At 55.0% G+C, this 27,075-nt stretch overlaps 1 protein-coding gene across 2 annotated transcripts in view; it reads left to right on the top strand.

The window, feature by feature from the left end:
* The window catches only part of ALX4 (ALX homeobox 4), a 38,838-nt gene extending 12,795 nt beyond the window's left edge, over nucleotides 1–26,043 (top strand). Inside the window, exons 2-5 of one of the 2 annotated variants that reach the window (XM_049825893.1) lie at nucleotides 5,918–5,983; nucleotides 15,318–15,628; nucleotides 23,595–23,723; nucleotides 25,560–26,043. In XM_049825893.1, coding sequence (XP_049681850.1) covers nucleotides 5,918–5,983; nucleotides 15,318–15,628; nucleotides 23,595–23,723; nucleotides 25,560–25,883 — 830 coding nt within the window. In that variant the 3' untranslated portion in view covers nucleotides 25,884–26,043. The remainder of the gene's footprint in view (nucleotides 1–5,917; nucleotides 5,984–15,317; nucleotides 15,629–23,594; nucleotides 23,724–25,559) is intronic. The other variant, XM_049825894.1, reaches the window with a different exon arrangement.
* The last annotated feature ends 1,032 nt before the right edge of the window (nucleotides 26,044–27,075 follow it).

The raw sequence follows: 27,075 nt of genomic DNA on the forward strand, positions 1-27,075 counted from the left end.
GTCCGGAGGAGATAAACCGTGGTGTGTAGCAGTGACCACGTGCGTGCGTTAACACGTAAGAGGCCAGTGGGTCCTGGCCCAGGAGAAGTTAGGAGGGGAACTGAGTGGGTCCTGAAAGCCAAGGATACAGCTGCGGATGTTGAGCCTGACAGAAATCAGTTCCCTACTGGGGAAAAATAGGGAATGGCCCGGTTTAGCCCACCAAAACCAAAAACTCTGCTGAGAACTCCTTCTCAGGGCGTCAAAAGGAAAGGGAGCAGCCGCTGAAAGCCTGCAGTGGCATCCCAGTGGGAGCAGAGTCAGTCTGAGCTGGCTCTGTGAAAATGGCCCGACAGGCGAACGCGATACGAGTATGTCAGTAGCTAAATCGGTTGCTCTGACGCTCTTCCTCCCCATACGTCTGAGAAGAAGCAGGTCCCTGGGTCTGGGTTCTGCTGGCAGGAGGCTGGGCAGGGGATGGTTTTGCAGGGGTGCCTGGCAGGGGTGAGCCAAGAAATTCGCTTTTGCTCAGCCCTATGCTGGAAGTACCGACGCAGCGGTGCGAGCACGGGCAAGCCGATGAAACCAGGAGATGAAGGTACCAAAGACTGCTCAAAGCACATCCCAGAGCAAGGCTAGGTACACCCGGACCTGCGGGCAGGGGTAGGCAGGGGACCGGGCAGCACAGCGTAGGACCACGGTTGAGCCCAGCGGGGCTGTCCCTGCTCGCTCCTCGCCCTGTCGTGTCCTGCAGAAGGGGACGTTGTGCCAGGCCACCCCTTCCCCAGGCAGGCAGGCAGCTCTGCTCCGCAGCCCCCAGCTCTCCTGGCAGAGCTTTCTCCTGGGGGCAAGACCCATTAAATAAAGAGATGATACACTGGCTTCCAGCTGGTAGTAATCGATAGAGCTTCTTACTGAACATCACAGTCCAGCTACTGACAGGAGATGGAGCATCAAAGTTTTCTTTTCTGTTCATGTCGGATGATGTTCTTGACAAAAAGTTACACGCACACACATCCCCCATCCCTCTCAGCTGGGAGTTACTTTGCAAAGGAGCTACTTGCAGGGGAAGGTTATTTAGTCCAGCATGTACTAGAGTTTGAAACAATCTGGACTGTATAGCAGTCGTGCTACCCCTGTTTATAAGCCTCAGCTGTAGGAAGTGTCAATGGGGAAGAACGGTGTGATTTAAGCGGATTTGGGAAGCTGCATCTTTGCTTTGGAAAACAGAGGACATGAGCTGCAAATACTCAGAAAGTCCCTAATTCCAGGCAAGCCTCTCGGTACCGACAGCACAGGGGCTTTCTGACCCCTTCTTCGGGATGAAGAGCTTCCAGTTTCCTCTAGCACTAAAACCTTGGCTCTAATCCCCTGCTTTATTGGAAGCTACAGCCTCATAACTGTGTTCACTGAAGGAGTTCTGTAGTTTGGAGCCCCATTATTTACTTCTGACTGTATATCTTCTCCTGAGAGCCTTACAAACAAAATGAATTGCAGCAGAAATCACATATTCCCGTACAGGCATGTTCGCCTCTCGTGAAGTCTGCAAAATCATGACCCAAATGTACGGTGAGATAGTAAATCCGAGACGGCAGCCTGCAGGAAGCCTGGCCTGACACGAGAAGGAAGGAGAAAGGAACCCGCTGCAGCGCCCAGCAGCTTCGCTTGCAGATGCTCTGAGCCCAAGGGCCGGGGATGCTTTGGGGAGCAGAAGCCAGCCGGTGGCCCCAGTAATACCAGGAGTCCTCAGACATTGGAAACTGAAGTGTTTATCTGGTCTTCCCAAATTCCGTTCTTTCCATACCCTTGCAGATAGGCTTATTTCTAAAGACGGAGCGGGTGAAAAGGGGTCTTGCTTACTCTCGGCTAGGAAACTGAAACAGTACATACCTTTCAGACGGGCGCTTTCGACATGGATTGATTCCAGCCCGTGTTTTATGATTGTGTATTTTACTCTCCTCTCTAGGCCATCCTGCCTGCAGTCGCTCTTTCTGCTTGTTGTTAAGGTCTCCCATTGCTTCCCACCCTGCTAGAAAACGCAACTTTTAAACACCGAAGCTCTGGTTGTGGCACTGGCGTAGGGACGGCATCTCCTTTAGGCAGAACCCTTCTGAGCTGGGGGCTGTTTCAGCACGCAGACGCCCACATGTAGATCAGAAATCTCCCAAACCAAGGGTTCCCCTAAGGGAGTATTTTGGGAGAGAGGGGGTGGGAGGAACAAAGGCCCTTTGCGTTATATTTGCAAATTGTGAGCAAGGTATGATTTTTCGAGGTCTGTCTGGGAGTTGGTGAGTAATCTTTCATCAGCAGATTGCGTGTGTGTGTCAGCCAGTGCAAGGAGCTGCGAGGTGATCTGTGGTGGTGAGTGGAAGGTAGGTACGTGGTGGACACAAGAGATAAGACTCTTTTCTGTTCCCTGGCTGGATGAGCATCACCGGCAGAAGTAGGTTTCTGGGGCCAATACTCCTTTTCACGGGTTCCTAAAGAAGATTTCTGTAAATATTTGCTGGTGTTTACTTGACATTTGCAGTCACTCATGTCAATATGATCCCATCCTGGAATGTTAACTGGAAACAAACACAAAAGTGGGCATGAGCTCAGCTGATGTGGATACAGTTTTTAATTTAGGCTGATTTTCATGGTCATCATCTTTCACGTAATCATCCAGTTCTGCTGAGAATTAGTGGTGCTCCAGGAGCTTCACGGTTTCCAAGAGTCATGATTTTTTTTGTTCTCTGTCAGGAAGCGTGTTACCAGAGTCACTGTTGTTTGTGTCTACTGTCTGACACTTCCTACCAAAATCCTACCTCCAGTTGCTTCTAACTTAATCAAAACTTAACGATTTGGCCTAAAACCTCCCACAGCAGTTGTTTGCCTCTGGCTGTTTTTATAATACTATTTTTTTTTTTAAGTTCATCTGAATCAATTAAGCTGTTTCCAAAAATGTAGCTAAAACTAAGCACTTTTTTCTTTTCTCCATGTCAGGAAAAAAAAAATCTGACAATGTCTTTTTTTCATAAGTGCTGGTGCACTGTGCTGTGGAGCAAGACTGTCAGACTTGCAGTGGAGCTGGGCTTTGGGTAGGAAATGTGCTTCGTGCTGTTCCTCTGAAAATTATCTAAGAACAAGCCTTAAGGAGCCGTGGCTCTCACTCGCTCAGTAGTGACGGCTTTGATTTTCACACCTAAACACGCTGCAGATTTCCCATGTTCTGGGCATATTTCCAGCCAGGTCTGAACCCGCTCTTCTTGCAGTGGCCATTCACCCCAGCAGATGATCCAGCCTTGCTTGGAGCCAGGCAAACTACAGACACAAGAAAAGCTGTATCCGGGGAAGCAGCAGAAGGCTGGGATAAGAAATCTGGATGTGGCAGAAGCTTGGTCTGAAGACTGGGGAGGGTGTCGGATTGAATGGGGGCATAGGGCTGGGCGACCAAGATACAAAGGTATCGCATGATTCAGGGCATCTGAGAGGCATAGCGGAGGCCAACAAGACCTTCATCTCCAAGCTGCAAAAATATTGGACAATGCTAAGTACTCTTTAAAACTCAGGTTTAGGTATCTCAGCGTGGCGATTGTGCACTTAGCGGCTCTCTGTCTCGGTTTGCCATCCGTACAACATGCGCAATAGCGGTGCCTCGTCTCACCGGGCTCGTTGTGGCTCAGGCAATCTCTGTGCAACCCTCCGCCGCGGCTCGGCGAAGGCTGTGGGAAGCCCGGAGGACACCGCTGAACAGGGTGCGGATGCTGTGCGGTGAGTAAGGATTGCCTTCACACACGCTGGATGATGGGAAGAAAATGGAGAACTGTTCACCGAGGGTAGGGTCCAGTGTATATGACCTGAAGACCCAGGAAGCAAGAAGGACGTTAGAAAAGAAATAAGAGAAAAGGCACAAAAGCCCTTCACACAGTGCTCTCGCTGCTCATCCTCCCGCGCCCTGTAGATATGTTTGGTCCTGGCGCTGGGTGTAATCGTGGTGCTGAGCAGGCGGGGGACAACCCAAGGTGACAGAGACAGTCCATTTGTGCCAGTGGAGCCACACCGCTCTGGGTACCATCCGCAGCCACAACAGCACAAGGGGCAAACATCTTCTCCCGTTCAGTCTGTCCCCAGAAAAATTTGGTCCCGGAGTGGCTTTATAATGGAATTCGGTGCCGCAGGTGATAGTGAGAGATCCGTATCTGGGCCTGGTTCAAGTCACCGCCGAGAGCAGTGGCCAGACCCCAGTAACTTCAGTGGTCAGGGTCGAGCGGCTGGAGGGGACAGGCAGGACAGACGGACGCTGTGGGAGCGCAGCTCACCGGGCATGGGCGGTCTGGGGGGGGAGAATCGAACCGCAGAGGTGGAGAAGAAAATAAGGGCAAATTCTCTTGGTTCATGCAAAACTACTTCTGTTGTTTTGTTGTTGTTTTTGTCCCCTGGTGACAATTAAATGTGTTGCAAGGTGAAGTAGTCCTCAAGTGAAATGAAATCCCCCTTGCCTTCTCTGACCACGGAGTGAGTAGCGCTCTGAATTATTTGACAAGCACAGTTTATCCTTTGAGCAATTCACGACTCCCCTTTTGCAAGTAAGAGCACACTTTTGTGGACGTTTTCCTTGTTCAGTACTACCTAATGGATTTTTTTTTTTTTTTCCTAATAACTGTCATTTGCCCTGCATCTTGCTATTCTCAACTCGAAATGAAAAACGTAAGTTGCTGGCTGTGAATACTATTCATTATTCATTTACCAGAGGAATCTTAGGCACATTCATCCCATTTCCTCTTAGTGCCTCATTATCAATAAACCTTTGCCTCACTGCTTCTGTAAATCATTTTCATCCCTTTCCTTTGCAAACCATGTGCTTGGGCTCTAGCACAAATGTCTCAGGAGAGTAACTGGCCAAGTCAGGCAGTATCGTTTTTACTGCTTGATAAGCTGGCAAAACTTCATTAAGAGGAGATTATTGAGCTACACATATATACTTTTTTTGGATGAAGAAAGCGTTGCACTTAAACCACGAAGCAAGCAGGGTTTCTCAGCATTTTCCCGCGCGCAGCAGCTTGCGTCAGCGATGGGTATCATTCAAAAAACTTAGATTACCCTGGCTCCCATGGGAAATGCGCACCTTCTCTCTGCTGTGACGTGAAGGATGGGGAGCTAACCCTCCAGAGATAAAAGTGCACAAAGCTGGTGGTTAGATTTCGGGGCCCAGGAGACAGAGCGTAGCACCCACAATTGATGGTGGGCTCCCATCGGAGGCTGGAGCGGCGCTGGGAGTTCCCCACCTTGGTGGCTGCTGTTCGTGGCAAAGGCCGGTGGTGGACGTAGACCCGGAGCCAGACTGGGGCAGGGGAGGAGCGGCTCCCGCGGCGGCTGGAGGGATCCTAGAGAGGCCAAGAGTTTATTAAACTCCAGTTTAACTGGAGCTGAAATATGTGCCTCTAACGCAGGGCAGCAGAGGTTAACGGAGTTCTTTATGTAGAAGTTTTATGACACTCTTTGGGGATGCATATAAGAAGACTGGGGCGTTCCGAGTAATTTAAATAAATATTTGTTTAGACTGCGTAAGGGGCAATTGGAGTTTCCCGGCAAGTCAGTCGTAGACAGATTTTTCTTTCTTTGCCCTGTCTCCCCAGCTATGTAGCGTAGACACGCTGCGGTTCACGGCCCGGCCACGCAACGCAGCTGTGCCCCCCCCCAATACCTTAAAACAGCTCTCATGGGCAGTGAGACCTTGAGGCCGCTGTGCACCCCCTGTACTGCATGGGGGGGCTCACGGGGACTGAGGACGACAGCCCCGGGGCGGCCACTGCCCTCAGACCCTGTCGGGGGTCCGGGCTCCCCCCTCTCCCTCGGCCCCAGCATCTCCTCGGCAGGGAAATTCTTCGGGGCTGCGGCACCGTCCTTGTCTCGTGACGCCACGGCAAGGGAGATTTTTATGGTTTTTTTTTTGCAGCGGGTGACCTGAGCAATGGAACGAGGAGAGGTGTAGAGGTTGGGGGAAACAACCTGCCGCTCTCAGGTTTGCTGTTAGTTATTTTGTCTTCCTTCTTGGTTGGCAAGTTCCCAGTTAGTTTGGTTGTGCTGCTTCTTGCTTCAGTTTGTGATTTTGCTGCCCTCTTTCTTTCTGCCAGGAAAAGCTGATGCCAGTCTGTCACCCAGCCCCAGTGAGTGTGAATTGGTGGGTTTGGTAGCCAGAAACCTAATTTTTTTCTGGGGTACTTCTAAAAGCCTAGTGCTCGTAGGAATATTAGCAACTCCCAGACCTGGGCGGCCTTGAGTTTTGCAATGTGCAGTCGGAATGGAAATAAGTTTTAGCTGTGCTTCCAAGAACGGGCAGGTTTGGGGAAGGCTGAATGTTTTTCCTCCCTCACCTCCACCTTTCTGTACTAATCGGCTGTATAAAACTGAAGAACGGCAGAACTCTTTTGTTAAAGAACCTGGTCCAAACTTTGGCCCAATGCTTAAACTCAACCCGTTCTGTGGTTCAGTGAGGTTCAGCCAACCTTGGGCATTTTCTGGTTTTACTCCAGCTTTCCCACCACTCCTGCTTTCCAATTTCCAAATGAAAACGGTAGCACCCAAATCCCCCTGAGATGCTCTGTCCTTGGGTAGCAATGGGGCTGCCGCAGCATCTCGCCCAGACTCAGGGTCCCCAGCTCTTCTCCACGGGGGCACCCAGGGGTCCAAATCGGGAAGCACGAGGAGCAGCACAGGAGCTGGGCCGGGAGGATTTGTTGGGGCTTGTCTGACTGCCCGTCTGAAGTACACAACGCTTCACTTGAAGCGTAAGGGTAGTCCGGGGACACACATATGCTGCGGGGCTTTGCTGGCTTCGGGCCGCAGGCTGGCTGCTTCGGCCAGGCAGAGCCCGCTCAGACGCCTCTCCGGCCGGTGCCTGCAAGGCTTTTGAAGTTCGTCTGTCCCTAATTTGAAGCAGGACTCCATAACGCAGAGGCGGCTGAGCTCTTGCTCAGCTCGTGACAAAATGGCTCTGATCTCCCTCCTCCTGCCCCTCCGCTCTGCCGGTTATTTCGGGTTGCCGCTCCAGCCCTGTTCCCAGCAGCACAAAACAGGCAACTGGAAGTCACCTCTGGGAGGCAGCTGAACTTCAGCAATGCGTCGCTGCCTCTGCTGCGAAGAGGTTGCTTTCACAAAGCAGACAGACAGAAGAATGCAGAGAGAGACAGACTGACGGACCGACCGACGGTGTGAACGCTGTCCGGGCAGGCACAGACACATAGGATGGGGTGAATCACTCTCCGAGCTGGCGGCAGGGAATTAAACTGTGCCGTAGCCAGACATCAGAAGGCTCAACTCCCTTCGGGTGCTTTTCCTTCACCAGCCTTCCCCACCGGCTGGAAGGAGCGTCCCCCCGCTCTCCTCTAACTAGATGGCTGATTTATATCTGCTGTCATACGCGACGGCTGGCGGTGCCGCGCTCGGCATGTGGTTAACGTGGGAGGCAACACGCGTCGAGACCGTGGAAGGTCGCGCCGGTGCCTCGTGTCCCGACGGAGCGGACGCCCTGCTCGCCCAGCACCCAGCCTTGGATGGAAATTGGAGGGGAAATGATGTCCGGGGCGTGTTTTGGGGAAGAGGGAGGTGCTGACAGGTTGCGGGGGAAAGCTCTGGAGGAGATGACAACTTGCAGCGAAGAGCCCCCTTTTTAACATGCAGTGCTCAGGCAAGGGATCTTTCCAGATCCTCGCGGTGGCCAAAGGGCATGGGTGAGGTTAAGATGAATACATAAATCTGCATCCGATGGGGAGGCTTATGCTCTTCCTTTCAGAGGGAGAGCTTAGCCCTAAGCCCTGCATCACCCTCATCTGTCACTCACATCTGAATAACCCTCAGCGTTTCCACTGGCACTGCCTGCCATCAGCCCCAGAGCTCCCCAGCTCTTACCTTTCCCCGCTGCATGTAGACGGCCTGACTTCACAACGCTTCGGAGCAGGGAGGGGGGTTGAATCTTGGCTACTTTAAACACTGTCGTCACGTAACTCGGACTGGAGATGACTTCCAAACGGGAGGAGTAACCTTGCAACCTTGCTGTATCTAGGTTTTTCTAAAGGGAACACAACCCTGAGAGAAGTGGATGATCCTAAAGTAAGGCAGACAGGAGGATGGGGCAGATGCTCCCCCAGATGCTGACACAGCTCCCACGGGAGCGGGACAGAGGCCCCACGTTGGGTCAGTGCATCAAAGTGTGCAAAACCCTGTAACGCCTGTCTGTGGAGAACAAAATTCTTCAGCAAACGGCATGGGGACCTGCCTGTTCTCCCTTTCAATTACCCACGGGTCTGTGGACCCTTTGGGACTTAACTCCCAAAAACCAGCGACTGGCCTTTGTGTAGGTATGAGTCTACAACTGAGATATAATCCCATTCAATACTTTGTCCTATAGTAGTGATGCTGATTTTTTTTTCTTTATGAGCTCCCATCTTTTGTCTTATTCAGCATTGAGCTCGGTCTTCAGAGCAGTTGTTAGGTGCTCACATCTGGTTCTGAGGAACTTGAGAAAAGCCAAGACCCTCAGGCGACCATGGCCACAGCAAGGCAATGCAGGATTGCTTTGGAAGGAGGAGACTACTTATCCAAAAGGTATCAAATTCAGAGCCAAAAGGAGAACGAAAGCTGTTTCAAGCTTCCTTCCGATCCTTGCCTGCCTTGTCCGTCTTCCTTGGCAGGCAAGCGCTGAGGATATATCAGTTCAGAGGTACTAGGTGGCTTTTGGTTCACATGCACTGTTTTAGGCGGAGACACAAGTAGGACACAGCAGAAACCCACAATTATTTCCCCGTTGTTTGTGACCTGCCTACAGTGGGAAATAAAAGAGGCATTTTAATATGCAGTAGCTGACCCTCTTGACTGTCAAACTTTCAAGCAGGACTTTGCACGTAGCCTGGTGTGCTGAAAACCCAGAGCTGACCACCCTCAGCCCTATGCCTGGGGCTGCCTGTGTGGGATTTACCGAGGGTCTGGCTGCCACTGAGCTGCACAGGGGTGACTGTCACCTCCCTCTGCTGTCACTTCAAAAGCCATCTTGTGGCTGGTCCTGGCACGGCAGAGCACATCCCCTGCGACCACTGAAGACTTTCAGGTGTCAGAGAGCCAGGTCACTGAGAAATTCATGGGTTCATCAGCAAGAACCAAGATGCCCAGCTCCAGAATATTTGGCATAAACAATAATCTCCTTTCACATTCAGTAGCGAGGAAGCCACGGTACGCAACTGAGCAGTTTCATTTCCGCCCCATGGAGGCAATGGCAGTACCTTTTCTTGCTCTTTCTCTTTTCCTATATCGTGTTCTGGGAGCCAGAAAGTCAGCCACAATTACAGCAGGTTGCTAGAAGCATTTTTGTGCCTTCAAAATCTGCTAGTCAGCTCTTTTCTGCTGTTCAAATGAATGTGCTACATGAAGAAGGACTTGGGGCATAAACTGTGCCTTTTTATTTTAGCCACAGCTTCTATGTGGAGTTTTCAGAATTGATTTGTTTATATAAAAGCCAGTTTTGTTAGTGTCCTTTAAATAACATGAAAGAGGAGCAAGCAGCGCATGTTGCGTTTGTACAGATGATGCTGAGCTTTCCCCAAGTAGCCACAGGGTGTGTGAATTCAGCTAATCAGACAATAAAGCAGTACGTGCCCTCGAAAGCAGATGTTTGTATTGGAAAAACAAGCTCGTTCAGAAAAAAAAGCAAGAGGAACAGCAACTTCCACAAACAAATAACACACATATGGACACACACGCACACATATTCCCCAGGCTTGCTGTGATGTACACTTAGCAGCAGCACTAGAGTTAAGGTTTATCAAGCTGTTTGTCCCCAAACCCACGCAGTGATTTACTCCAGGAGAACGTAACCAGCCAGGCACAAGAGAGTTTAAGCGCAGCCACGGCTGAAGTGGTTTTTGACTCCCAGGGAAGCATCTCCGAAGCACACAGAGCGGAGACGGAGCCAGTGACTCAAGTTCTACGCTGGCTGCAGGGCCACCGAAACACCGTGGACCCACCGGTGCTGTGTGGCACCTTTGGCACCATCCCCAGACTGCCTTTTGGGAACAGAAGGAGTTTTTGAGGCCTTTCTGCTCCAGGCCTTAGCATTGCTCCTGCTGTATGCTCTGCTCAGAAAAATAAGCCTCTTCTGGAAGAGAGGAGCCCTAAGTGTGGTCAGGAGGGGCACAGTAGAATGAAATACTCCTCACCCCCTTTCATCCTTCTACAATTAGGCTTTTCTGGAGGAATTTGCTCTGTCTGTAATTAGCTCCCCAAGGTGGCCAGGTATTTCACAGCTATTTTTTGTCTGCGGGTTTTGCTACGTCCCCCCCTTTGCTGTAAGAGCCTCAGGTGGCTGCCGGCAGGGATGCTGCAGTGCCAGCAGCTTTGGTCGGGCTCGGCAGGGATGGATGGTGTCCACGCAGACGAGCACATTCATGCAGTGGTCTCAGCACAACGGAAAGGCGGTGCATGCCATATCGTGAGCAGAGGAGCTGCCCGGAGCGTGTTCCAGCCTTTCTTCAGTTTCTGCAGGATCAACCAAATGAGCTCCCTGGCTGGGATAGATGGACGGACGTGCTTTCATACAGGAACCAGCTCTGCTTTATGAAAACTCAAGGGAACTGCTGGTAGGCTAGACACAAGGCAATGTGTTCATCCTTATCCGGAGTTGAAATGGAGATGCTCCAACCAGTTTTGGCTTAGCAGCAAGGGTAGCTGTGGCTTCCAGAACCTTGCCAATGGCTTGTGTCTTATGTAGACTTCTAGCACCTTCATTTAAGCGATGAATGCTGCCCAGTTTTACACTTCAGTTTGGCCCAAGAGTGAAGGTATGATTAAGTATCTGATCATCGCTAATAAAATCAGTCATGCCACATTCAGCTAAAAAATTGTGGGTCTTCTCGCCATCTCTACATCTGCAGGCTACAAGAATGCTGTCTCCCTGAACAGAAATAAACCTAAAGATTTGGACCTTTATATGTCTAAAATCCAGCCGCTCCCTTTTATCCTATATCACCCAAAATGTGGATATTTTTTAAATGATAGCCTTGTGCTGACTTCTAGAATGCAATGACAGACAGGAGGCAGAAGGCTGCAACAGACAACTTGGGAACAAGTATAATGGCTTCAGCATGTGTTAAGGCAAGATCGCTGGATAAGGTTACTATGGCCAGCCAAGTCCTGGAGGTGTACTGGCTGGGCTGCCGTGCAAATCTTCCTTGGTAAGAAGTGTAGAATACACTGCCCAAGCCTATCTAGGCAAAATTTTAGCACTGGTATTTAAGCAAGAGTTGAGAGAATGATATTAAGAGCCAGAACTGGATTTAAAAAGTCTTCTTGAACATCTGCACTAGAGGTTTGGGATTTTATTTTTTTAAAAGAAGCATCATTGCTATGAAAAGTAAGAGTCAGACCATTGCTGTGCAGGCAAGGAGAGGCAGTATGAAATGGCCAGCATAGGAAACCGTAGGGATCTGGGGATGGGCAGCGGAGAAAACCCCTGTGCCCACACCTGGGCAGAAAGACAGAAGGCTCCTCCATCATTTAGCGTGGGAGCAGAGAGGCAGCCTGGTGCAGCCACACACCGCCCACGCCACGTGTTCGGGTGTCCCAGGCTATGCTGAGAGCCCCCCCCTGGGGCTGGGATGGTTTGGGGCTCCTCGCTGACTCCGTAATAACTTGGATGAGCTGCTGCCAGAGCAGCAGAGTAGCAGTGCCAAGCTCCTGCGGGCTTCTTTGCCTGGAGCCTGGGGTAAACAGCCCTGTGCTGGCTGCGTCCCTGGGTTTATGCTGTTTTGCAGCCTCGGAGGCTGTGGGGCTGCAATCACAGAATCTACGTGAAGGAGTCTATCAGGAAGGAAGGAGTCTATCACGAAGGAAGGAGTCTATCACGAAGGAGCTGCGTCTCGTCAATCACGTACTGTGCAAAGAAGACCTATCATTTATAGTTGGGCCCAAACGTGCAGCACAGTCCGTGTCTCCTGCAACCCCTTCCTCCTCTGTGGGGTTCCCAGGACAGACACGGTGAGATCGGAAAGGCATATCCCCTCCAGGTGAACCGAGCGTGCAGGCAGCTCTCCTGCCCGAAGAGGAGCAGTGTGATGCTCAGGGACAACGTGCCCAGCTGTCCTGGGCTGTCCCTGCTGGTTGGCAATGGACACAGGGTGACTTGGGGAAGGTCTTAGAAGTGCTGAGGCACTGGGAAAGCAGGGTACAAGTGTGGGAAGCCAGCAAATATCTTCCTTCTACTGCTACGAGGGCAGAGACGGAGTTGTAAGCAGCGAAGGAGGCACCGAGCGGTTCTGTCAGGCTTGTAAGGGCGCAACGATGCTCACATTACCTCCTTGTCAGGGAGATCTTCACAATATGTAACTCGAGGTCTCTCTAGGTTTGATTAGAAACAGACACCCCAAACTTTGCACTGAAACTTTGAGGCCATCTCCAGTTACAGGAAGTCTGGGCATATCCATATGCAGATGTATGCAATTTGTTTCACTTCAGCAGTTAGCATGACTGTTTTGAGGTCAGGGAGGCTGTTTCTAGGGAGTGAGAGTTGCTTCTTGGGATGCTCAGCCGAGGGTGGATGCACGCCATCCTCTCCCTACGCCGCCGTCCGTGCTCCCTGCCTCCTGCCCTCCATCCACGGAGACAGCTCATCCCTGCCGGTGCCCGCAACGGCTGGAGATCCAGGAGCCTGTGCCGACTCTGTGCGTGGCTGAGCTGGCAAGGAGGGCTCTGGGCTGGTGGCACGCAGGCACGGGGACCCCTGCCGGGTGTGCATGCAGACCCTTCCCCAGCTGAGCTGCTCGAGCAGATAAGAAATGGCAGAGGAGTTCTCGAGGAAAGGTCTCAGGTCTTGCGTTTGCTGCTGCTCGAGATGCAGGCGGCCTGGGAGTTAGGGAGGCAGCCAGCACAAAGGCACGGGGGAAAAGGTACTGACCTTCCTGACATCCTAAATAATAAAAGAAGAAAGAAAGGAGGAAAAAATTTCCTGGAATACTTTTATTTATTTATTATCCCATCTCTACCGACTCTCACAGGCGGTAGGCCATTGCTGCAGACTTGCCGGAACCGTTCTATTATCATTAGTTTTGAAAATAATATATATCATGGTGTAGCATATGATTTACCCAGGTCGTGGGGCAGGGCACTGTCCCAGCCCATTTTGGATGGGTTTGTCCACCCACATCCCCAGGAGCGGCGGCGAAGATCAGCTGGTTGGAGAGTTGGTGCAGAGAGGAGGCAGGTGACGGTCACTGTCCTGGACACCAGCACCCAGGGAGCATAAATCTTGGCAAAATGTTCCTAAGGATCAAAGCAATGAGAGTTGAGATAGATAGGCAACGTCAGGCTTTGCTGAGCTTTACAGGGAATTCCTCAAAAGCCTGAGGGAACAGTATTAGAGAAAGCAATAAATCTGAAAACATGGTAGGGTGGTAGCGGCAGATGGCCCCAGGTCTGCCTTTGACTCCTCTGTACTAACTGGGCAACTTTTTTCTCAAATTTCTTTCATAGCTCATCCTCCCAAGCTTAAACCTGGGCCTTCCTTGCCCTCATGCCCACGGGTGACATCCTCCTGTTTTCATCCCAATCATCTCAATGCAGTCTTTCAGCTGCAGGAGTGAGAAAAGGGCAAGGAAACGTACACCTTCTCACAAGCCTGCGCCTGGGCTTCTGGCTGTGAAGCCGTGACAGAGCCGTTCGCAGAAGGGCTAAGCTGTAAATATAGAGTGAATTAGGTAGAAGGATGTTGTAACGAGGAAAAAAATGGGGATTTCCAAAGGTGCGGGCTAAGATGCCTGAGCTGGCATTAACAACCCTGGATATGACACTGCTGGGGTAAAGCTCCCAGTGGGGACATCACTAGGTGGTGGAGCTGTTTCGTGGAAAGACTGATCCTGGACTGAGCACATTTAAAAACAAGCTAACGTGAAATTTATTAAAAAAAAAAAAAAGATTAGCCAGTTGGCATGATCTTGGCTTGGTAAGGAGAGCACAGAGACAAAGTACCGGTGCAGCCTTTCCTTCCCAGATCTTTAGGAGCTGAGTGTAGTGGCTCCAGGTTAAACCCTGGAGTAGGGCTACTGTGGTTTTTTGCCCAAAGATCCCAGCCAGAAACGTGGGCAGGTGTGACACGTAGTATATGCCGGGTGGGCAAGTCGCTCGCCTGAATCCCTCTTTTTTCTGGTCTGGGGACAGCCCACTGCGCAGAACAGCGGCAGCAGGCAAGGGAATGCCGCGGCCACTTGCCATGGGTCCCCAGCGAGGTCCTGCATCCCTCACCGTGACAAGGGACACTGCTGTCACGGTGGGCAGGACAGGACGCCCCATCGCAGCGCCTTTGCCTGAAGATACATCTGCCCCATTACAGAAGCTCAAAGGTGGTTTTTACCTTTAGCTGCAGTGGTTGAAACGTCCACCTCCTGCTTCATCGTACTGCTCTTGTATGTCATGGCCCGTTAATTATTAATTGCTCAGGGCCGTCAGGCAGGAATAGCCTCCCAGGCTGCTGGCAGACTCCTCTCGTTTCTCCCTGCCCCACACACCGGCAGGCGTCTCACAGCACCCTTTTCTGCGGTGCTGAGCGCCATTCGCAGCCTCTTTGCTGAAAGCAGCGCGAGTCCTCGCAGGAGGCCGTGGGGGGGTGTCAGTTGGGAACACTTCTGCCGACACACAGCAGAAAACAGATCCCGCCGAGCGCCGCGTGTGCCTGGTTTTCTACCCTGTGTTATTCAGGAGGGGAGCACGGATGGGCTGGTGACCGGGGACCATCCGCTGAGGCCTGGGTTTGGGTCCCTCCGTCCTCAGAGACCTCTCCTGTGGCCAGGGCCACGGAATGCGGTGCTCCGTGGGGTTCAGTTCCACCGTGAGCGTTGGGAGGGTGAGGAAGAGCCTTGCCGGGGTGCGCGCAGGTGAAAATGCCGGGCTCGTCCTTCCACCCGCCTCCCCGAGGCGGACCCAGAGGAACTGGCAGAGCTCACCCCAACCTCCCCTTCCCTGGCTGTGCTGGTGTCCACAGGCTGCCATCAGCTCCCCGGCCATAACAGCCACCTCTTCCCTCGAATACAGCCCGGCCAGGCGCCCGTGCCACCCCCGAGCTGAGCTCCAGCACCCTCCGAGGCCGAGGCCGGCAGCTTTCCTGCACCCAGGGCAGCCCTCTGCTTCTTCTCCTCCCTCCTCTGCCTCTGCCTTGGGTCGTGTCAGCCTCTCCGCCTGTGTTCAGGGACCGCTGCCATGGCTAACTTTAATTGGTTGAACCAATAAATCGGTCGAAAGATTTACATCTGTTTTCTTCTCTTCCCCTCCCTCCCTCCCCCTGCTCAAACCTGCCCTCCTCTCCCCTCCCACCCAAATAGGTAAGGAGAGCAATTTGGGAGAGGCCGACTTGCAGCCGAGCTCCGACCCTTCGGGAATGGACAGCAGCTACCTCAGCGTGAAGGAGGCCGGGGTGAAAGTGCCCCAGGACAGGGCCAGCACGGACCTCCCCAGCCCCATGGACAAGGCCGACTCGGAGAGCAACAAGGGCAAAAAGCGGAGGAACCGCACCACCTTCACCAGTTACCAGCTGGAGGAGCTGGAGAAGGTCTTCCAGAAGACCCACTACCCAGACGTCTATGCCAGGGAGCAGCTAGCCATGAGGACAGACCTCACCGAGGCCCGTGTACAGGTAATGGGGGGGACGGCCTGGGGCTGGGCGAGAGGTGGGCGAGCTTGCAAACAAGCCCGTGCTCGCTGGGGAACGAAACCACGAGCCCTGCAAATTTCTTGTCCCTTGCTGCGCTTGAGGTCCCCTGCAGCCCCACCGCAACCTGCAGGCAGCCGAGCCCTACCCAGAGCTCGTGCCGCAGGCTGGGACACCTCTCCAACAGGGACAGGACGGGGAGGTACGTCCATGTCTGGCACTAGTGGCAGCTCCTTTATTTGGGCTGGTGTCCCGAGCTCCAGCGTTCACAGAGATGCCTCTTGTCCTTAAGCTAACGGGACGGTAAGCCTCACCGTCACCCTCAGCAAAGCTATTTTACAAAAGCTCCTTCAGGAGATTCAGCAGGGGACATAGGTTCATAAGTCTGAGTGGGAACAAGCTTTCCCACAGCCTAGGCTCTTTCTGGCAAGATGGGGATGCAGAGGTGACCAGTACCACGTTTGGTACCAGAGGTGATATAGGAGAGGCAGCTCTTGTTGCCTGCTTGGCTAAGTAGGTGCTGAGACTGCGCGAAGTTTGGTGATCCAGGGCAAAAAGCTGCTCCCACCGCCTTGAGAGAAGCAAGAGAATCAAACAGCCGCCCTCCGGTCTCAACCACCTCCAGCCACACCGGTGCCAGCTCCCGTGAACCAGCTCCCCCGAACTAACTGGGGGGTCCGGCAGAGCCAAACCCCACACTGACGGAGTGAATGATTCTCCGAGTGCTGCTCTTTCCTCCAAGTCAAGGTTAAACCAAAGACCTGGTAGAGCTCAGAAGCACGTCCAAAAAAGGAGCACCATCGCAGTTCACGCCTTGATGGCCATCAAAGGTCCAGCTGAAGCTTAGGCTCCCATTCTCCAGTCTAGCTAATCCCGTGACTTCCATCTGCAGGCATTTATCAGCTCACCGCCCCCAGAACCTGCATTAGCATCAAAAATAGCTGGCCCGTGGAGACATCTGATTGTATCTCTTATACCAGGAAGACTCCCAGGTCCCAGGCAGGCCAGCTTGCCCTCTGCTCTAACCTTTACGAGTAGTTGTTGCAAACAGTCAAAGCAGTCAGGCCAGTGTCCTTGCATTAAGTCCATTTTAGTCTGGACATTTCCTTCCAGTTTCAACTAGCTGCAGGATTTTGCTTGTCCGCTTGCCTAAATTGGTTTGCAGGGCTGGTGTGCTCTTCTTCCCCACAGCTGTTTCTCTTCAGGCTGGACACGGCTGCATTTCAGCAAGAAAGCAGTGCCGTTCCCGTCAGTCCCGCACGCAGAGCGCTGCGGGATGGGCAGGGGAAGCCGGCGCTACAAACGCCAGCTCTTTACTTCTGCCACTGGACACGCAGCCCTTGATTTCCCAGGGACGCATCACAAGTGCTGATGGGGTCTCCCGGGAGGCCAGGCATAGCATCAGGTTACCAACTGCACAGTGCATGAAATTCCTTTCACTCAGGAATGAGAATGAGGTGCTGGAGGGTGGCGAGCTCCTCCGGCTCGTCTCAGAGCCGGGGTGTGCAGCTAGCGCATCCCAGCTAGCGTGCAGAGCTGGGCTAGCAGAACCAGGGCAGGCGAGGCAGATGCGGTCCACAGGTTCATTACGTACGACCCATGATCTCAGGGTTTGGTTTGTGGGGTTTTTTCCCCACTTTACCACCGGAAAACACCACGGCCAAGGTGAGAAGTACCTCCCCAGGCAGCCAGGAGGAAAAGTGGCAGAGGGAGGGTGCAACCCGGGGGTTTCACCCTGCCCTGAGATAAGCACCCCAGCAGCCTGCCGCCGAGAACGGCTTCTCTCTCCTCTTGAGACCGCCGGCACGCACCTCTCGCTTGGGTTGGCGGTGCCAGGGCTCGCGTAACGGAGCAGCTGAAGGACTTGTCTAAGTGGCTTGGCTGTGCTCGAGCACTTATCCCCGGGTGGGGTGAAAGGGGTAAGCAATTCACATTTCACTTATTGCCCCAGCCCCACCGGGAAAGGACCCCGTCCCTCGAGCTGCGGGCTGGCACCCAGCCACCGCCTTGTGACGAAGGGCTGCCGTGCCGTCGGTAGAAACGCAGATTCCCTTCGGCGAGAACCAGCAAGCTCGTGCCGAGTGTTGTGAGTGCCGGCTGGGGGCACCCTCGGTGCCGGCTATTTCACGGGGGTTCTCAGGGGGTCGGGGCTGCCGGCTCTAACGAGCTGCTTAGCCTTGGCATGGCAGCAGCAGCCACCACGAGGGTACGGGGATGCTGCCTGGGGTGGCACGGGGCTGTGCTTCCCACGAGGGAGGTTTTTGGGGCCGGGAGCCTTAGTGAATCACCCTAGCACCTGTCTCCAGCTCTGGGTTGTGTTAGAGCTTGTTTAGGCTCGGCTTTGGCCTCCCACCCCGCTGGGCAGCTCTGGTCTGCGGGGGCCTCCCCACGCCAGCACTGCAGCACCGAGGGCCATCGGCTCGGGCACGGGGCAGCAGCCCCGGAGACCGACGGCGAAGCAAATGCCTACTGCAAGGACCAAAAGCCCAACCAGGGCCAAGGCAGAGGGTGGAAATCACAAGCCGTAAGCCCCTTCTTTCCTTCTGCAAGCCCAATAGCCACTACGTACTCAGATGGTTTAGTGGGTACGGCGGTGTTGGGTTGAGGGTTGGACTCGATGATCTTAAAGGTCTTTTCCAACCTAAACAGTTCTATGATTCTATGCCCTCCACCAAGCTGACAGGGGCTCTGGGTGCTGTGGGGCTGCATGGGCTTTGAAGGGAGCTCAACAGTCCCTCTCTCCAAGGAAGGTATGGTCCTCTAAGGGATGGCGAGCGTCCTGGGATAATTTCACGGAGGCCGGCTTCAGCTGCCCGCGAGGTCTGAGCTAAGCAAAACAGAGCAGCAGGAAGGCAAGGTGCCCAGCAGGTTCGAGGTGTGATGCTCCCTCCCACGGCTGAGCCAGCTTTTGGCTGGAGGTCGTTCCCTCTGGCCAGGCTCGGCTCCTTGGGGAGCGCAACCAGCCACCACGCTGCAGGCTGGAGCAGATGCGGAGCCCAGACAGGCAAGTAGCAGCTCTGGGTTTTTTCCCATCCTTTTCCCAAGCTCACGCTTCATTAGTGAAAATAGCTGCCGGAGATCTCAGTGCCTGGAGAAGAGCTCACGCCAGCAGCGGGCATGGGGCCGGCCGTGCTGTCTGTGGAGCGGTGGCATCCTGCAGCCTGGCCCCTCTCCTGCTCCGTTTCTCTGCCCGCCTTGGTTTCCAGCCATCAGTGCTGGTGTCCGACAACGTCAGAGCTAATTCCCCCTGCGATGCAATGCGACGTTTTCCCTGCCCGCCCCCCACAACCCAGCCCCTTGTTGCCAAGTACTATTAAGCTACCGCACGTCCCTGTTTTCCGAAGCGGGAGACGTGCGTAAGCCCTGCGCGGAGGCAGAGCCACCCAGCCAGGGAGAGGCTGCCAGGGCTCAGAAAAAAACCACCTGCAACGGTGTGTGGCGGGTGCTGTTTTCCCGTGCAGCGTGCCTATCCTATTCCTTTCTCCTTCTCTTCCATGTCTGGGGCTGCAGAGCCCCGGGAAAAGCTCCTGCTCGGTACCAGCAACTGCCTGAGCTTCTTCCAGCCCATCCAGGGCTGCAGCAGATGCCCGAGACGACGGCACTAGAGAAACACGGTAGACGTACGTGTGCATTCACATATGGCTCCTTCCCCTTGCACGCACACACGTTTACATCCCAAGCCCACGTCAGCCTGGCCCCGGCTGCTCATCTCTCTTGGGCTGTGAGTATCTCTGCCTCCTGGCGTGCCCTGTGACAGAGGAGAAAGAGATGGGGCTGAAAGGAGTTTTTGCAGCCAGGGAATATAACCCCTGAGCCAGCCACCCCTCAGAGCCAGCCTTATGATCGCTGGGACCGTTAATGAAATGTTTTTGGCGGTGACCCTGTGATGCGGCGGGGGCTTGAAAGTGAGAGGGAAATGTCAAACTCTGCTGTAGCAAAATCACCGCCTTGGAAAAAAAAAAGAAAAGAAAAAAAGCAAAGCAAAGCAAGAAGTAATATATCTTGATCCCTTTTCCCCCATAAAACCCTGGGAGGCTGGTGGAAGGAGCGGAAAGACTGAGCTAAGCCTGCAGGAAATTAAACATGAAATGAAAACAAGCTCGAGTTATTCAATTCTCTCATCCCAGGCTCCAATTTCCCATTCCAGGCCACTGATAAAATGGTGTCCAGTTTCAGCGTTCAAGGATGAATTCTGGCTCTGTTCTTGCAGGCTGGAAAGCAAAGGGCTGGTGGCCATCTCCGGGAAGAGGGGAGATGGCCTGGCCTTTCGCAGAGGGATGGGGTCCTGGAGACAGACAGACAGACAGACAGACAGATGGAGGCTGAGCAGAGGGAGGAAGGCAGCAGGGACAGAGGACAGGGACGGAGAGAAGGGATGCTGCGAGGCTGCTGAGGGAGAGAAGGAACGCCAGAGGCTCGAACGCGGCGGGCACATCTTGTCCCCCCCGGGGCAGCGATGCGGCGAAGGGCGCTTGAGCGCAAAGGCATGGGGCAGCGGGCTGGATCCGACCCCACGGCTGCCACCAGCCCACCACCAGGCGTGCAGAAGCCAGCCTTCCCCTCCAACCGCTGCTCCGGGGCAGGCAGGAGAGAGGGGGAAAAAATCACCTTTTTCTTTAACTTGGAGGAAGGACGAACGCAAGCGGGTGCGGTCCCCAACTATCCAGCCGTGGTCAGAGCGGCCTGGGTGAGGTCCCAGCTCAGCCCAACCACTCGTGCCCGGCCCGGGGCTCGGTGGCAGGGGCAGACTGGTGCCGGGGTATCTATCGGCAGCGAGACGGCAAGCAGGAGCCTCCTTTCTTTGTCTCGGGCCGTTCCTGGCCTCTCCAACCACCCCCCCGCAGCACATCAGCTGTGTATGCATATGGATTTAGGTACCAGCATCTGGCTGAATGTTTATGGAGACATGAAACATTTTCTGTTCTGTAGTTTTTTATAGGGCTGATTTGGTACGTCAGGGCTTATCAAAGCATTGTCTGCAGGAGTCAGATACATGACATTACCCTACACTCCCACTCTAATTGTTAACACCGAGATGCAGCCCACGGCGACTGCTGATCCCTGCACGAAGGACCCCATCCTGACCCCAAAGGACACGCTGCACCGACTGCTGCGACCTCCACCGTCACATCCCCGTCCCATAGCAGCCTCCCTTGACAGAAGGTGACAGGCAATGAAAGGAAGATGGAATTTTGTTGGCTTTTAGATTTGCTTTTTAAAAGTAGGTGTCTTCTACGATTGAGGAAATACTTAGGATTAGTTGTCTTTTTGCTGACATCTTCACATTATACATTGCCTTGCCTGCCCTGGTTTCCTCGGAGCGCTGCAGAGGCCTGGAGATGCCCAACTGCAAGACACCAAGCAGCCAAAAAGGACTTGGACCAGAGGAGAAAGAAGAACTTTAAAAAGTGGCCCAAACCTTGTCACAAGCGTTTCAGAGCAGTGGCTCGCTGCCAGCCCTCGGAGCGTCTCCAGTGCCCCCAGTACCAGCACTGGGACTGAAGTCACTCCTCTTTTTCAGTCTAACGCAATGATTTGCAACAGCCTCCCAGCCCACCAGCCGCATGGGGATTGCCATTCGGGAACCACCCGCTTAAACCATTTTGCTTTGCCAGCGCCAGTTCAATCCAACGCATAAATCAGGAGCAGCAGAGCAAAAGCCTGTGCCGGAGACCCCGCTCCGCCTCGGCCAGCCCCGGGAAACCTCCCCGTGGCTCCGGCAGGGCGGCTGCCCCGCCGTGCGGGGAAGCCAAGCGCATGAAACCCACGCTGATGGTTTTGGACATCACGTCGCAGAGCCGGGCACGGCCGCAGAGCCGGGCGGGATGCTCGGATGGAGCCGGGCGGGATGCTCGGACGGAGCCGGGCGGGATGCTCGGACGGAGCCGGGTGGGATGCTCGGACAGGCTCCCCTGCGCAACAGTGCAGGTGTGCGGGCAGGCCAGCCGGTGGCTTCGCCAGGCAGGGGAATGGCCGCATATGCCTGGCATATGTTTGCCCCGGCCTTGTTCACAGCCAGCGCTCTGCTTCCCTACCTGCTTTCCACCCCTCTGTGCACAGCGGGGCCTCCTCCGCCCGCGGAGGAACCAGGTCACCACCGCTAACTTTGAATCTGCAGATCAAAGCGGCATGATCTGGGCCAGCCCTGGGACTGGCCTGCAGCTGGGCTGGAGCGGCCGTGCCAAGAAGAGGTAGAAGAAAAGCAGACAGATGCCTGGGGCATCAAACCTGCTCCAGTAGGATGCTCTTCATGTGGAGCGTGTGCTCAGCCGGGATAACGTTAGGACTTTCCTGCTGGTGCTTTTTGTACCCGCTGAAAATCCTCATGGGGTTGTTGATTCTGGGTGAGGGGTTAAAATCCGATTGCTGCTTTGGGTAGGGCTAGTCTGGCCAGCTTGCGGATGGCCCGTGCCAGTGGCATTGCCGGGGCCGGGCGCTAAACCCTACGCCATCCACAGCCCATACGGGGAGGACGTGCGCGGCCAGACCCTCAGCTGCCCACTCGTACCACTGGGCTGGTTGTGGTGGGAAGCTACGGGAGACCAGCGGGAGGCTGCCTACACGGTGGGGAGGGGGAAAACTGAAGCAGGAGAGCCCGAAATGACTTTTTGAGCACCAGCAAGAAGCTCAGCTCAGAGCAGAAACCACAGACCCTCGTGCCTGCCTCTCCCTGTAGCAGCTTCTAGCTGCACTGACGCAGGCTGCAAATGCCCACCGCTCTCTTGCCCCCCCCCCCCCCCCCAAAAAAAAAACCCAGCCTGCCGTCCCACCCCATGCCTGGCTCGCCCCGCTATCCTCCAAAGACGTGAGCTTCCCACCCGGCATCTGGTTCCCCCAGCTGCCTGCCAAGCAGTGGAGCTGCCCCACGGCCAGGCGCAGGCAGGGCCAAGTTGTTCGTTAGCCATTACCCCCCCCCCCCCCCACCACCACCCCTGGCTCCCCTCCACGAGTCACCGTGTAAAACTCGAAGCAGAACCGAGCGGCTCTAGGACTGCTCCTTTCATGCACTGGCGTGACCTGCACAACCCAGCCCCTGGTGATTGCCTGCATCTCTCAGTGCCTTCAAAGCGGCTCTTGATTGATGTGTTTCCCTGACTCACAAGCTTCAAGAGGCTTTGAAGACACTGGGCCAGGCTCTGATCTCTCTTAGGCTGATGCAAATCAGGAGCAATGGTGCTGACAACAGTGCAATAATCCACACTGATGTCAAGCCAGTAAAAATAAGAGCAGAAACAGAGTTTTGGTCTTTCGTCTGCCTCGAAGGGATCTGAGCAGCACTGTGAAGCAGAGAGCTGCAAAGCCTGCAAAGAAAACTCGGTGTAAAGCAAAGGACACGCAGTGCCGTAGAAGGGCACTTGTCCTTTCCTGCAGTTAAAGAGGGAAGGGGTGTTAGCTTTTTACTTTTTGTCACAGTTAAGAAAAAATAAGACTGAGAGTTCAGTGAGAAATGCAAGCTCTTAGCCAACGGCATCGTCATAGCCAGAATTAGGCTTGGGGAAAGCCCCAGCACTGCTGGTTTCAGCCCGGCAGCAGCACACATGGACATATTCGCACTTCTTGTCCGGGACCGGCTGACGGCAAAAGATCCACAGGCAGCGCCTGGGTAACGCCGATTTGGGGGTGTGAGGGAGATGGGCTATTCCCAGGGCAAACCAGACCGTGGGAGGCGAGAGCTGCGAACGTCCCCAGACAGGCAGGACACCAAAAGATGGGCATCGCCTTTTGCCCGGGGTGCTGGTCCCAGATCCCCCCAGGGATGCGGGGCAGGACCGCTTCTCCCCCGCAGGGCTTGCGTGCGGAGCAGCACCCCGTCCCACGCACAACCACCCACTCGGTAAAGCCCCGCTTGCCGGTGGGCTCCCCGGGGGGCTGCCAGGCTCCCAGTTACTGCCAGCACCTCCCCTTGTTCACAGTTGTCCCCCCCCCCTCTCCCCGGTCCCCCTCTCCCCAGGTGTGGTTTCAGAACCGGCGAGCGAAATGGCGCAAGCGGGAGCGGTTCGGTCAGATGCAGCAGGTCCGGACTCACTTCTCCACCGCCTACGAGCTGCCCTTGCTCACCCGTGCTGAGAACTACGCCCAGGTGAGCGCATCCCAACCCCAACCCTGGTCCGTCTGTCCCAGTGCCTACTGGAGACACCACCTCTGCTCCCAGTCCCCCCCACTGCCCTCCCCAAGCAACGCTTCGCTTCTTGGGTTCAGCCACCTGCAAGGCTCCGAGATCGCCGGGGTCGGGGCTGTATTTCTAAGCACTGAAGGGCCAGGAGTTATTGAGCCGGGTGTCCTGCCTGGCTGCCTCGTGTCCTGGCCCGGAGCAGCCATCCCTAAAGCCGGCACCAAGCCCGGCGTTGCGTGACACGGTGCAGCCACCCTTGGGGCACAGGTCGCCTTGCTCAGCCCATCCTATTGCACTGTCCTTCTCCCATCATATGTGCTACCGCTCACTAACTGGTTTGGAAAAGCTCCAAAAGGCTGTTTCACGCCTAAAAACCGGCAGTTCCCAGGAAGGCTTCTTGTTGCCATGCCTAGGTTTCCATGCCCCTTTTTTAGGCGGTTGGACAAAAGTATTTTTTCCCCTGGCAAATTCCCACAGCTGTCTCCCAGCAATGGGCTGCGGTACCCGCAGCACACTCGGTGACGTCTGGGGATGCTTCCCAAGGGACTTGTGGGTTTCTGCTCCAAAGGAAGGGTGGGAGCAGCCTTGCTGAAGTATCTGGGGCTGCTGCCGGGGACCGTTGAAACCATTCCTGCCCTGGCCCGGGAGGCAGGTGACACGGCTGCCTCCCTACCTTAGGTTCTTGTCCTGGGAAACTTGTCACCACGGCTCGAGGGCCCCGCAAAGCACTCCCTCCGTCCTGCCGACTCCTCTTCCCGCCACCCAGAATTTTCTCGAGGGCGCAGTTCCGCAGGCGTGATGCTCTGAACTTGACTTGTCCTCGCAGATCTGTTGGGAGTCCTTCCCTCCCTCCCCAGCCAGCGTCACACCAAAGCTCCCCTGCAGCCAAGCCGAGGGCGTTTGACCTCTCTCCTGCTTGGCATCCCCCCTCCCGAACCGAACGAGAAGTCCTTATGAAACAGCTGAGAGATGCCAAAGCAACTTTTCAAGCAGAGGACACTCTCAGCAGCCTTTTCGGCACTCCCTTCTCTTGCCTTTGTAACTTAGACTGCTCCTTCCTTCCATACTACCCTCCTCTCCCAAGCCCTAGAGATCAAAAAAACGAAAAGCAATTTCCAAGAGGTAAGAGATCAGAGCGAGCCCAAGGGGGAGCGGTGGGATGAAGGGCCTTTTGCTCTCTCGCTCCGGCCAGCCGCTTGCCTCCTCCTCCTCACTTTCATCCTACGTGCCCCCGTCCCCCCGCTCCGCCGCAGCACACCTACTCCTGTTGGCAAATACTCAGCCCCCCTCTCTTCTTCTGCAATATCTTTTTATGAGTGATGCTTCAGGAGCCCAGATGGCCGCTCGAGGGTGAGAGACAAGGAAACTGCCCGTGCTGGAGGCTGAAGGCAGCTCACCTCCGACGGGCATAAAAAAGCTCTCTCTGGGGCAGGAGGGTGGATGGGCAGTCTCGCGGCATCGCTTTCTGCCTGTTCCCTCTGTCACGGGTAGCCCCGTGGAAACACCGTGGGCGGCGCCGGGATTTCTGCGCCCAGAGCATCCCTGCTCCACAAAGTGCTCGCGGGGCCAAAAAAACCCAAAAAAACCAAAACAACAGAGAGACACTGTGGCAGAGGAGGTCCTGTTCCCTGGGAGTTAGTCTCCCGCGCTCCCTATCCCTCTCCAGGCTGGCACACAGATTTTGGAGCAGATCTGCTGGCTCCGGGGCCCAGCATATCGCATCACGCAGGGCAGGCCAGCCGCCGGCCACGTCCCGCACGGAGCAACCCTGACGCTTCTTTTCCCACCCCCTCCTCCCTCCAGATCCAGAACCCCTCCTGGATCGGCAACAACGGAGCCGCCTCCCCCGTGCCCGCCTGCGTCGTCCCCTGCGAGACGGTGCCCTCCTGCATGTCCCCCCATGCTCATCCCCACGCGGCCGGCGGCGTCTCCGAGTTTCTTGGCGTCTCCGGTCCCGGCAGCCACGTGGGACAGACTCACATGGGCGGCCTCTTCGGCACGGCCGGGATGAGCCCCGGCCTCAACGGCTACGAGCTGAACAGCGAACCGGACCGCAAGACCTCCAGCATCGCTGCCCTGAGGATGAAAGCGAAGGAGCACAGCGCCGCTATCTCCTGGGCGACATGACATGGGTTTCCAGCCCAGCGCCCGCGAGAAACGGAGAGAGCACACGGGGACAGCCGAATAAATCCATCCGCTTGGACTCCAGACAGCAGTTGCCTCCTCGGGGATCTGAATGCAGCACTTTTAGCTACCCTAGGCGTATAAAGTACATATGTTAACGTAAGTGGAGTGTTTCCAGCGCGAACGCGGCAGCTTCTGGCTTCGTCGGAGCAGGTGGGGAGAGGGAGGCTGCGGAGCAGCACCTCTTCCAGTGAGATCTGGGATGGGATGCGTCCCCTCTCGCTGCCGCCTCCCCACTAACCTGGGCATTTTTTTTCTCCCCGCTCCTTTTTCTGACACCAGATCTGTCTTTCCAAAGAGCAAGAGCCCGCTGGCATTTCAGTGGTTTCTCCCATCCCACCCCCCAATTTGTCGACAGTGTTGCTCAGATCTGTTCTGCCCTGGGCAGGGGACTGGATGGGGACTCTGGCACCAGCAAAGAGCCACCTCTCAGGCTGCTCCCGTCCTCTTAGCAGGAGCCATGACTTCCCCCAGCTGAGTCGGGAACAGGGCTGGGAAGAGACCCGAGGCTAGAAAGAAGGCAAACGTTAGCCCATCTCCTTCTACCCTCCTTCCTCCCCGTCTTGCCATCTGAGATGAAGCCCAGAGCCGTAGCTGCCCGCAAAGGGAACGCCTCTCTTCCCAACGCAGCACGGTTGGGAGTCTTTGCCAGCCCTCCGGTCGCCCAGCCGGAGATAACACCCCCAGCAGACGATAGCTGCCCAGCACGGCTCGCTTTGCCGTGGTCAACGTTGAGGCTCAGGCGCGCGGTGGGGCAGCAAAAGGTTTCCCCTGGCTTTCGCTCGGTCGGGAATTACTATCCTCAATGTAGAGCCAGCAGTTACAGGAGGGGAGCGCAGTTGCCGTGTAAATCCACGGGCCCTCAGAGAGACCGCTCTGAGAAACAGCTCAAAGCGCTAACGTGCAGCCACGGTTGTGTGAGGCCATCAAATTCCCCAGACACATCGTCCCGGGGTCAAAAACGTGCAATGACAGCCTCTCCCTGCAGCCCTCCGCCCCAGGACCCCGCTCCATGCAGCCACTGGGGGCATCTCCATGCGAGGGGATGGACCACGGAGCAGGCTGGGAAGGAACCCAAGGCTGGACGAGGCGATGCTGCCCCATCTCCAGCCAGCTCGGATCCTCTTCGCCTTGC

This window comes from Accipiter gentilis, chromosome 22, assembly GCF_929443795.1.
Source record: "Accipiter gentilis chromosome 22, bAccGen1.1, whole genome shotgun sequence".
Lineage (NCBI taxonomy): Eukaryota > Metazoa > Chordata > Aves > Accipitriformes > Accipitridae > Astur > Astur gentilis.